The 11755-nt window shown below is 35.2% G+C and overlaps 2 protein-coding genes across 2 annotated transcripts; one reads left to right on the forward strand and one right to left on the reverse strand.

The window, feature by feature from the left end:
• Window positions 1-2495: 2495 nt before the first annotated feature.
• LOC121209962 (uncharacterized) lies at window positions 2496-3830 on the reverse strand. The gene is made up of 3 exons (XM_041082011.1): window positions 3329-3830; window positions 3101-3283; window positions 2496-2983 (listed from the first exon to the last, which is right to left on the reverse strand). The coding sequence occupies exons 1-3, from the start codon at window positions 3828-3830 to the stop codon at window positions 2496-2498; spliced, it is 1173 nt and encodes a 390-aa protein (XP_040937945.1).
• Window positions 3831-7898: 4068 nt separating this feature from the next.
• Window positions 7899-8927, forward strand: LOC107923178 (late embryogenesis abundant protein At1g64065). Its single transcript, XM_016853396.2, has one exon. The coding sequence runs from the start codon at window positions 8111-8113 to the stop codon at window positions 8768-8770; it is 660 nt and encodes a 219-aa protein (XP_016708885.1). The 5' UTR covers window positions 7899-8110; the 3' UTR covers window positions 8771-8927.
• Window positions 8928-11755: the final 2828 nt, after the last annotated feature.

Below are 11755 nucleotides of genomic sequence, written 5' to 3' on the forward strand. Positions count from 1 at the left end.
TGGGGAGTGGGTTTCCTGCTACATTGGGCGTGGCTGGGTTGTCAAATCTCACAATCCCCACCTTAATGAGTCTTTCGACTACTTTCTTGAACGCAGTGCAATTCTCGATTGAGTGCCCGGTAATTCTCGCATGGTATTCACATTGGGCGTTTGTGTTATATTATTTGGGATACGGGGGCTGCAGTGGCTCTAGGTAGAAATAGGATACTACATGAGCGTTGAACAGGTTCTAGTACAACTCCCTATATGTCATGGGTATAGGGGTGAATTGTGGCCTTTTTGTGTTCTTCCTCGAATTGGATTCTTGTCTTACAGAGCTTTGTTGATTGGTAGTCACCGTTTTGGGTTGATTCACGGTAATTGACTTGGACTGCCCCTTGTTGAATGTGCTCATGTTGTTCACTTCATTGTCCCTTTTCCTTGGGGCCGACTTTCTAGCACTCTCTCCCGACTCTATTTTGCCGCTCCTCACAATATTCTCGATCATTTCCCCCGTCATCACTATGTTGGAGAAGCTTTTTGTGGCGCTTCCTAACATATGGGTGATAAAAGGGGCTTTCAAGGTGTTGATAAAGAGTATTGTCGTCTCCTTTTCTAGAAGTGGCGACTGAACTTGTATGGCCACCTCTCTTCACCTTTGTGCATACTATCTGAAGCTTTCATTTGACTTTTTTTCTATATTTTGGAGAATGATTCTGTCGGGGGTCATGTCCGTCACATGATTGTATTGTTTCATAAAGGCCTGAGCCAGGTCCTTCCATGAGTTAATCTTGGCTCGGCTCAGTTGATTAGACCACTTAGACGCCGCTCCAACCAGACTATCTTGAAAACAGTGGATTAGTAGCTGGTCATTGTTAACATATCCCGTCATTCACCTGCAGAACATGGTGATGTGGGCTTCAGGGCAACTTGTTCCATTGTATTTCTCGAAATCAGGCATTTTGAATTTAGGGGGGAAGACTAAATTTGGGACCAGACTCAGATCCTTGACATCAATCCCTTGATGATGATCCGCGCTCTCCATGGCTTTGAATTTTTCCTCGAGCCATCTACAACGTTCTTCCAATTGTTTTTGCGAATCCATCCTCACTTTTTCCTCTTCAGCAGCTTCATCCAAGTCGGGAACGGGAGGATAGTTCGGGTTGTTGATAAAGTTAGAGTTTGAGCCGGCTTGGAAGTTCATCGGAATTGAAGCTCCAACCTAAACTTGCTGGGGTATGATTGTGACCGATGGTTTTATAGGTTAATCTCGAGCTTCATCGATACATACGTCGGAGTAAAGCTAGGGGGTATTGGAGATCTTCATTCGTTTCCTCAACTTGGTCCATGGGGCCCTTTCCCTTATCCATTCCTCCCAACAGCAATTTGGATAACTGGGACATCATTTTTCTTTGAGACTCCATCATTTGCTCCTTCATCTCTCGTTGAATCTTGGCTAGCTGCTCTTCCATCTGAGACTGTATTTGTTCTTGCATGTCCTTTTACATTTGCTCCAATTTCTCGAGTCTCTTATCCATTGATTTTTTTCTTGTACCGTAGGAGTGCGTAGTTGGTTGGTTTTCATTAGTTTCCAGGTTACTGAAATAATTTTTAATTAATTAATTAGAAAACTCTTATGGCCTTTAATGCATAATGATATGATGTAATGCAAATGCATGAATGTAAAGGAGGCATCAATTTTGATTCAATTGCCCTTAGAAAATTTCACTCGAAAATAAAATCTTTTACATAAAGTCGAATTACAAATAAAACTTCGCTCTAACACTTAAAGTCCTAATTTTTCTAAGCAACGAGGCCAGCTCTTGTCCGCAATCCGACTCCAACTCATACTTCACGCTCAGTATGTCCGCTTGAACCGCTAAAGTTTGCAAGTAGTCTGCTACCTCCTGAATTTGGGTTATGGCTTCCCCCATAAGGTAATCTCTGTTTCTGACTTGGTCTTGCGCATGGTGAAGCTGCTCTTTCCAACGATCTTCCTTTGCCTCGAAAAACTGGATCTGCATCTCACAGTTCTGCAGTGATGCCTCTAACTCTCCTATTCTTCCTTTCATCTCTTCTATTTGGCTCAAGCTTGCCCTCAGCTCTATTGCGGTGTTGCGGTTTCGGTACTGATGCAGAGACTTCTCGAGTTTTGCCATTCTAGCCCTTAGTTCACCTCGTTCGTTTCTGCTCTTCGACAGACTCTTCTCCAAATCTTCGTTTCGTGCCTGAGCTTCTCAAAATTTTCTTTCCCACCGATCAGTATTGGCTTTTTCTTCTCGAATTTCGTGGCGCCATTGTTCGAAAGTCTTACCTAAACCCGCAGTCTTCGTAGATAGACGCAGTTTCTTGTAGTCTGTCTTCAAGCTGTTTAAGTCTTCTTCGGCCTTAGTTTTTCCTTTTCTCCATTTCTCAGCCTCTGACCTCTGAACATCAGCGTCTAACCTTAGATGCATCTTCTCTTCTTCTAACTGTTCGATCTTCTTCCTGAGCTCCAAACTCTTCTTCTCGAAATCTTACCTTATAATTTCCAATTCTGATGGGGTGATTTGTAATTGTTCCCCGATAGGTCGAGCATTCTCCAAGCTTGGCCTAGGAATATTATCATTAATCCTCTTCTTAAACCACTCGCTATACTCGGGCGTTACTATGGAACTGACGGCTAACCTCTTCATCCAATAAGTTTGCTTCCAAGCATCCGATAACTCCCGAACTCTCTTCTTATAATGAGCACCTTTAAATGAGAATTCACTCTGAGCAAGCCCATAGGTCGTGGGTACAAACTGCCTCGACTTATATTGCCTCAAGGCTAATAGTGGAGTATGCCCGGTAGCTCCCCAAATTCTTAACAATGGCACCCAATTGAAGTTACCACATCGGTACATGATCTCGTCAGAAACCATCCAATAAGCTCTCCACTCGATATCCCCCTCCTTGAGGTTCTGAAGAATGTCCATCCACTTCTCCTCTGAGATATCCTCTCTCCTCTGTATAGCTGCTTCTTCTTTCAATGGGAAATAACCCTCGGAGAAGACTCAATAGGAAACTTTGTCTACCTTTCAAAAGTGCTCGTGGAATCATGCCATCAATAATTGTGCACATCCAATGAATCGCCCCTTGCCTGTCTTTCGACATGAGCTCAAAGATCTGAACGTTTCTGCGAATATTGCCGGCACTGGCGTGATTCCCTTTTCAAGGCGATCAAACAAGTCAATGACCGCCTCGTCCACGTGCCTCAAAGCCTTAGGAAAGATCACTAATTCGTAGATGCTTAAGGCAAATATATCAACCCTCTTTCTTTCATCTGGATGTGTCAAGATCAAATCTCGCAAATTCTCCTAAGGGATACATTTACTATCTCCTTTTTGCTGAATCTGAATAGTGACCCAAGGCTCGCTCATCCCAGAAATGCTCATCAGTTTCTTCACGAAAGTCTGACTACTAAAAACCCGAGCATAAGTCTTTCGGACCTGAATTTTGGGACACCTGAGTAAAGTAGTGTATTCCTCAATGGTAGGTACCAAATCCACTTCCCCAAAAGTGAAACACTTGTACGCAGAATTCCAAAACTGCACCAAGGCTTGGAACAAATTCTTATCCACTCTAATGTCTAGCAGGTAGGATACGTCACTATAATTTTGGTAAAACAATTGCTTGATTCCTTCATTCCAACTAGCCCAAATGTCTCTCAACTCTTTCAGCTCGTTCTGTACTACATTGACGCGAGTGAAATCTTGTAGCTCCGATACATACCTTTCTACCAAGCTATCCATTCTCTCTGATTGCAGCCTCTTTGACCATGTACGAACGGCCACATTATCCTCGACTTTACTAAGAAATTCATTCTCCATGTCAAATTTTCTAACTTAGTAATTGAATACGGATTAACGCCTCCTTTAGTATGCAATGTTATGCAAAAAAGACAAAACAAAACAAAACACCGGTTAGTGTCAAATAATAGCGATAGAATGCAAGCACATAAACGATAATAATGACGCATATACGGGTAAGTACTAAGGCTTGACGCGACTTCATCCAAGGATGGTTCCTAAGGTTTATTATATGCGGTTTAGTTCTAGAGATAAGGTACCCGAACCAGCAGATTCCTCAATCTTCACCCATTATAGGCTCATATAGATCGAGTTCGGTTCAGGGGGATACATTTCCCTATGACCATGCGGAGATGAAAATCTCACGAAATCATAGGTACGGATGTACCCCGGAAGCAATCCACTAGCTCATGCGGAGGTGAAAACCTCACGAAAGCGTAGTTTCTTACTCCCACTTAGAAGGTGTGACCACAGTGGTCATGTAATGAAATGCAGTGTTTTTTTACAAGACCCGTACTAAAACAATCACACAATCAAATGCAATCAAAAGATACATAATTTTTAAAGTAAATTTTCAGTTTTCGACAAAAAGACAGAAAATAATTGATTTTTATGGCTTGACTTTCAAATGTCCCCAGCGGAGTCGCCAAGCTGTCGAAACCATTCCTCGATTTAAAAATTTTAAATTTTTTTAAAAAAAAGGGGTAATCGACTTTTGAAAAACAAATGCATGGAGTCGCCACCGATCTTTTGTTTTGGTGTGATCGAATCACCCAAAAATTTGGTTATTTTAATAAAAAAATTATGATTTACTAAAACAACAATTTTGGTCTACAAAAATTTTAGAAAATGGGCTCGGGAGTCGGTTACACATGAGGAAGGATTAGCACCCTCACTACGCCCAAAATTGGTACCAAATCGATTAAATACTGTCCTTATGTCTAAAATTAAAAATGTTTTTGAAATGTGGCTTTTTTTAATAAAAGTTGAATAACCCGAGTTAATTGTCAAAAATCTTCTTGTTTCGATGTCTGGAAATTTATAATTCGAAAATCACGAAAGAATGCTCAACTATTTAGTCCAACGAAAAATCGAAACCCAGCACAGTAGGGCACGATTCTTCGAATTCCCAAACATTGATCATTGCCTCACTTTGGAAAATACGAGTGAAATCCCGGAGAGATATTTGATTATTTCGGTCAGACGGGAGATTGCAACCCAGCATGATAGGGCACTATTCCCCGAACTGCCCAAACATCAAACACTTCTTTCGTTTTAAAGGGTTTTTAGAAAACGTGGATGAAACTTCAAAGGGATCTTCGATTGCTTAGAATAAATGAAAAAGCGCAACCCAACACGATAGGGCACGATTCTCAAATATCCAATCATCGAACATCCTTTGTTTTGAAAGGTTTTTAATAAGCATGGGTGAAAACCTAAAGGAATATTCGATTGTTTTTGAGCAAACGAGAAATCACAACCCAGCACGGTAAGGTATGATTCTCGAATCATCAAACACCGAGTATTGCCTTTATTTGTGAAAAATCTTATTTCGAGGTAACAACATGTCATACCCGGTAAGTTAGGGCACCACACCTCGTATCTCCAAAAATAAACATTTTTTTAAACTCACATTGTGATTAAAAGGAATATTCCATTATTTAGGTTAAATAAGAAAAATCGAAACCCAGTAAGTTAGGGTACGATTATCTCGAATTACCTAATATGGAATATTACTTTTATGAAAGAATTGTTTTAATATATTGAGTAAGAAAAATAACGTGATTTATAGTAAAACATAAAAGCAAATTATAATATTAATATGAATAATAACATAATAGGTGCGACAGTGTCAAAAACGATAATATGAGTAATTGTAAAAGATGAAGTAATAGCAAGACTAGTAATATGTAAATATAAACAAATGCATGAGGAAAATGAAATGATCGAAGACATAAGCAAATTAACGAATAAATGAAAATGAATAAAACATGGGACAACAAAAATGGCAATGACAATGAAAATGAAAATGATAATAATAATAATAATAATATAACGTAGAAAATAATGATAATAATATATGAATAAAGAAAAAATATATATATACATACGTATACCAAAAACATATTCATAATAATAGTATTGAATATTAAAAGTATATATATAATAGAGACAAAAATATATGCATAATGTAGTATTGAAAGTATTTACATGGGATAATATATAAAAAAATATATGAATAATGTGATATTAAAAATATATACATAAAAATATAATAAATATATATAATATAATATATATAATATAGTATTAAAAATATATATAATACATACACATTAGAAATAATAATAATGTTACAAAACAATTATTAATAATACTTCATAAATATATACATATATATATGTTAAAAATAAGTACATATTAATATTAAGATGATGATAATATTAAAATAACCATTGATAACTTTACATATAAATATATTTACATATAAGTATGATAATAGTAATTATAATACTAATACTAATAATAAATACAATAATAGTAGTAAAAATAAACACAATAATAATCATGAAAATAATATAAATAATGTGTACATGAAAAATAATAATGATATGATAAAAAAAAACGATACGATATACTAATAACGTAAAGAAAATAAAACAATAATATTTATAATAAAAGAAAATAAAAAAGTGTATTTAAAAGCATATATATAATATTATTGGAACTAATATTAAAAATTAAAGTAGCAAAGATAATATAAAAATCAACTTAAATTAAAAAAGAGACTAAATTCGAATTAAAAACGAAGTTTTGGGGCAAATTTAAAAATAAAAAAAAGAAAATGGCCTATTTAAATGCGGGTGAAACAACAGAGGGCCTAAAGTGCAATAACCCCCTTTATAAAATGCACAGAATCAGCTAGGATTAAATTGAAAATTGCGACAAATTTTGGTGCCAAATTAAAAACAAAAAATAATTTAATTGCAAAGTAATAAAAAACGGAGGGGCTAAACGCGCAAATAGCCCCTCCAATGAAAACACGCGGATCCTGAAGTTGGAGCGGGTCGGGTCGCGGGTCGGCCATGGGTTAAGAGCCAAAACGACGTCGTTTTGGCATTAGTGGCTTAAACCCAAAACGACGTCGTTTTGATGGGGCTATATAAGTCAAAATTCCTAAAAAAAAACTCATTTTTCCCATTTCATAAAAAAAAACTAACCCCTTTCTCTCAAACTCTCTCAAGGCCTTCTCCCTCCGACCAAACTCCGGCTCCGTCTGCCGCCGCCGGCCACCGTCGCCGGCTACAGCGCACGGTGGCCGAAAATTTCAAAAAGGTTTTTTGTTTATATATTTCTTATATATATACATTGATATATTTTAATACATGAATGAGAAGAGATGGATTCAAATAATAAAATAAAAAAGAGAAGAAAAAACCTTAAGTCAATTTGCACTTTTTTTATGGCTTTGTTATTATCTTTTTTTTTGTATTGCTTGCTGTTTTTTTTAAAGAAAAATTTCAGAGAGATTACACTTTTTTTCTTCTATCTCTTCTTTTTTTTATTTCTCCCCCAAAAAAAAATCTCCCTCTCCCCTTTTACAATATTCTTGTTTTTGTACCCAAAAAATTCGGGATTTCAGGCTTTATAGCGGAAATACCATGGATTTGCTATTATCTATTTCCTTGTTCTCATGCTTCTTTTCTGCCCCTTTTTGTTTTTTCTTCTTTGTTTCTTTGTGTTTTATCTGCTACTGTTTGCGTTTTGTTTTGGTTCTCTGTTGTTGTTTTGCTGGTGATGGGACGATGGGATGGAGTGGCCAAGGCTAAGGGGCATGCAGCGGCTGAAAGTCTTGGTACCTAGGGTTGGTTGCTGAAAAATTTTAGGATAATGGGCTAGTTGGGCTTTTAGGGTTTTAATTTTTTTTGGGCTATAATTAGGTTGGTAGCTTTGTTTCTAAATGGACTTTTAATTTGGGCTATTTTATTTGTGTTTATTTGCCCAGTCCAAAATTAGCTACTACAGAGAGTTTTAATAAAACTTTAATCTAGAGCGATTGAATTCCAAACATGATTCAAGTGTTTGGTGGTAGTAACATTTTGCCGTTTCTGATTTATTAATAATTCTTCAACTTGATTGCCAAAGAAAAAACAACTCTAAGTCAACATAGAGCAGCTTGAAAATGTAAATCTTTAGTAGAAACACACAAACTTTACTAAAATATTATAAAACCCCAAATCTGATCCACCCAAATATCCACAACAAATCATTCCATCATTTTCCTTCCCCAAGCTGTAGCCATGGTGGAAAGGGACCAAGTAAGGCCTCTAGCGCCGGCTGCTGACGCTCCAACCAGTGATGACGGAGAGGCTGCTTTGCAATTCAAAAAAGTCAGACGCAAGAAACTCATCCGATGTTGCGCTTGCATCGTTGCTTTGTTCATCATCTTAGCCGTGGTCATTATTGTCTTAATTTTTACAGTGTTTCGAGTCAAGGATCCGATCATCAAATTGAATGCTGTCTCACTTACAAATCTGGACCTAATCAATGGTTCTATCCCTACAACTGGGTCAAACATATCATTAATAGCCGACGTCTCCGTCAAAAACCCCAACATAGCATCTTTCAAGTATAGGAACACCACCACTACTCTTTATTACTACGGAACCAAAGTCGGGGATGCTCGAGGCCCTGGGGGCACCGCAAAGGCCCGTCGGACCGTACAGATGAATATCACTGTTGATATTATGACGGATCGGGTGTTGGCCAATCCAAATCTGACTGCGGATCTCACTTCCGGGACGTTGACCATGATCAGTTACTCGAGAATTGGAGGAAGGGTGAATATGTTAAACATTATAAAGAAGCATGTTACGGTAATGATGAATTGTACGGTGACAGTTAACATCACCAGCCAGGCAATTCAAGAACAGAAGTGCAAGCAAAAGGTTGATCTCTAGCTTTGAAACTATTTTTGCTTCTTGCCTTGCCCTCTAGCTTACATACATACATAAAATACTATTATACATAGAAAACGGCATTTTAGGTTAGTGAACTTATGGTATGATTATAATTTCTTTATCATTGAAGCTTTTGTCGAAGTTAGCTTTAATACAATGATTTTTTTTTGGCTCGTTTGATACAAAATTGATCAATTTCATATCACATCCACGTATTTATAACAGAAGGGATGTTACTTCTTTTAGGAACTAATATATTTTTCATGTTCATTTTATCATTCATAAAAATTAATTTTTTCCTAATTTATGTAACAAGGGTCTTTAATGTTTTGTCTTCATTGAAGCTGAGTCAAGAGAGCAGAGACAAAGCAGCACATATAAGACTGAAATTAGGAGAGATTCGGGTTTTTTTCAGAAATAATACAAAATTTTACATTATTTACAAAAATAACTCACTTTAAAAATTATGTACGTAAATGACCTGTTTTGAACAGTAAATATAGGTGACGTCATTGCCATTGGCGTCACCACCCGTGGTTTTAAAAAAATAATAACTTTTTTAGATGTTGTCGTTGTCATTGGCAATACCGAACTAAATTGTGCTTATATAAAACGTTTAGGAACCTGATGAAGCAATTACTCTTTTAGATTGAATGAAAGAAGTGGTGACCTATTCCACCTTCGACACAAATTAAATGATTTTAAACTATTGTTTATTTGCATTAAGTTTGTTTCTTTTTTTAAATTAAATTTAAATAATCCTTAAAAATATAAGAATAATAAAAATGAACCCTTTTCAATTTTTATTATTTAAATTAAAAAATTATATAAAATTTTTATTTAAATTACCCAAATATATCATTCAAGAATTTTCCTCAAGTAAAAAATTCTTATTTAAAACTTGAGGAAATTTTTTGAGGGGTATATTTGAGTAATTTAAATAAGAATTTTATATAGCTTTTTAAGTTTATTGTTTTTAAAAAATAATAAAAATTGAAAAGGATTTATTTTTGTTATTCTTATATTTTTTTAAAGGCTATTTAACTTCAAACTGGTGCCGCCAATGACAACAGTGACACCCAAATTTTTTTTAAAATCAAGAGTAGTAACGTCAATGGCAATAATGTCACCGATGTTTATTGTTCAAAATAAGTAATTTATGTACATAATTTTTAAAATGAGTCATTTTCGTAAATATTATAAAATTTTGAGTCATTTTTATAAAAAAGTCGAGAGGTTCCTATGTTGGTTCAGTTAAAAATATCAAAAAAATTCACTCATCAATCAACTAATTGACTAATCGACTTAATATTTATTAGTTTGTTTAGTTAAATTAATTGTTTAAATTAATTTTTTTTCTTGTCTATTTTTATAAAAAAGAAATAAAATATGAATTGTGGTAGATTTAAGTTTTAGTTAAAAACTTATATATTATATATTTTAAATTTATTTTAAAAATAAAAAATAATATATATTAGAAGTTGGTTTAATTCTAAAACAATATATATTATTAATTAACTTCAATTTTTGCTCACACCTAAGTGAGACTGCGCATGGTTACTTGGTGCAGTTGACATTGATTAATTTTGCTTGTACAGAATGGCCCCCTCACTATGTTGATTTTCCTCACCCCCAACGCCTTAAATTCTACCCAACTTATTTCAGAAAAAAAATTGGCCGGACGTTTATCTTCAACAACTGTGTTCCATTTTTTTTTTTTTTTGCATTGATTACTTGAATGATTGAACAACTATTAATAATTTGGTCCAGCCTTAGGCCAGAGAGCAATTATATGCCTACCTCCAAAACAAAAGAAATAGAGAAAAAAAGAAAGAGGAAATTTGATGGGTAAATTTCTTAGGTGTTAACAATGTAAGCATCTTTAACAGACAACTTGCTTGTTTAATGCTTACTACTACTATTTATTTTGTGGCCCAAAGTTGCGATCATCGAAATATGCATCGGATGGTGTGGAAAATTAGATACATGATTTCATTGACCAAAAATCATAACCCAAATTAAGGGAGGAAAAAAAAAACTACAGAATTTCCAGGATTCAAGTGAACTTTGACTGAATCAGAACAATATTATTATTAGTATGAAAAGGTGGGAAATATAGTATTTGGCACTGTAGTAACGAAAGTGGGAACAAGTTCTTTGCTTTTAGCCCTTTTCACGACCATGGTTTAAAAAGAATAGCATCACATTGCTATTTTGTTAATTTGTTGTGCTTTTTTCATACAATCAAACCCAAATTTGTGCGACTAATGTCATGCAATAGTATACCTTTTTTTTTTCTTTTACCCATTAGTGGTGATTGAATCCATGGCCCCAAAACTTAGTAGTGGCTAGTAGCTTTCCTTCAATTAAAAGTGAGCAAAAACAGAATTAGCTTGACCGGAAAGGAAAAAGTACCATTGAACACTAAATGCAACACCATGACCATTATTCAGTGTTATACTAAACATCACACAACCTGTTTAAGTGGAGCCTCTGTTTTTAAGGTCTCAGCTACTGCTGCAATGCAAGTGAAATGGGGAAGAAAGTCCAGCCAATATTGTCAGACCACATTCAAATTGGGTGGTCCATCAGATGTTAGTGTTTTGTCTATAAATGCATAGATGAAATATATCTATGGTAGATTGTGTAAAAGAAGAGCTTCCTGATGTTGGCTTGCCATGCTTTTTTTTTTTTTAAATTGAGACAAAGATATATGAAGAGGTTTTAACCTTATATGTATAAAATGAAACATCATTCCACTAAAAAGTATCATGATAGAGTGTGCAAAATGCTGAAGAAAAAAAGGTATTAGGTTCCCACTAAAAAGTAGAAGAATATTGTAGAAAAAGCAAGAAAAAAACAAAGCATGCCACTATAGTATGAATTCAGACTTGCTTTCTCCATTGTTAATAACTTAGTAACTACAATTATATATATATATTGAAAAAGAAGGTACAAATTAAGCTGAACGCCTTTTGGAGTTGG

Source organism: Gossypium hirsutum, chromosome A11 (assembly GCF_007990345.1).
Source record: "Gossypium hirsutum isolate 1008001.06 chromosome A11, Gossypium_hirsutum_v2.1, whole genome shotgun sequence".
In the NCBI taxonomy this organism is placed as follows: Eukaryota; Viridiplantae; Streptophyta; class Magnoliopsida; order Malvales; family Malvaceae; genus Gossypium; species Gossypium hirsutum.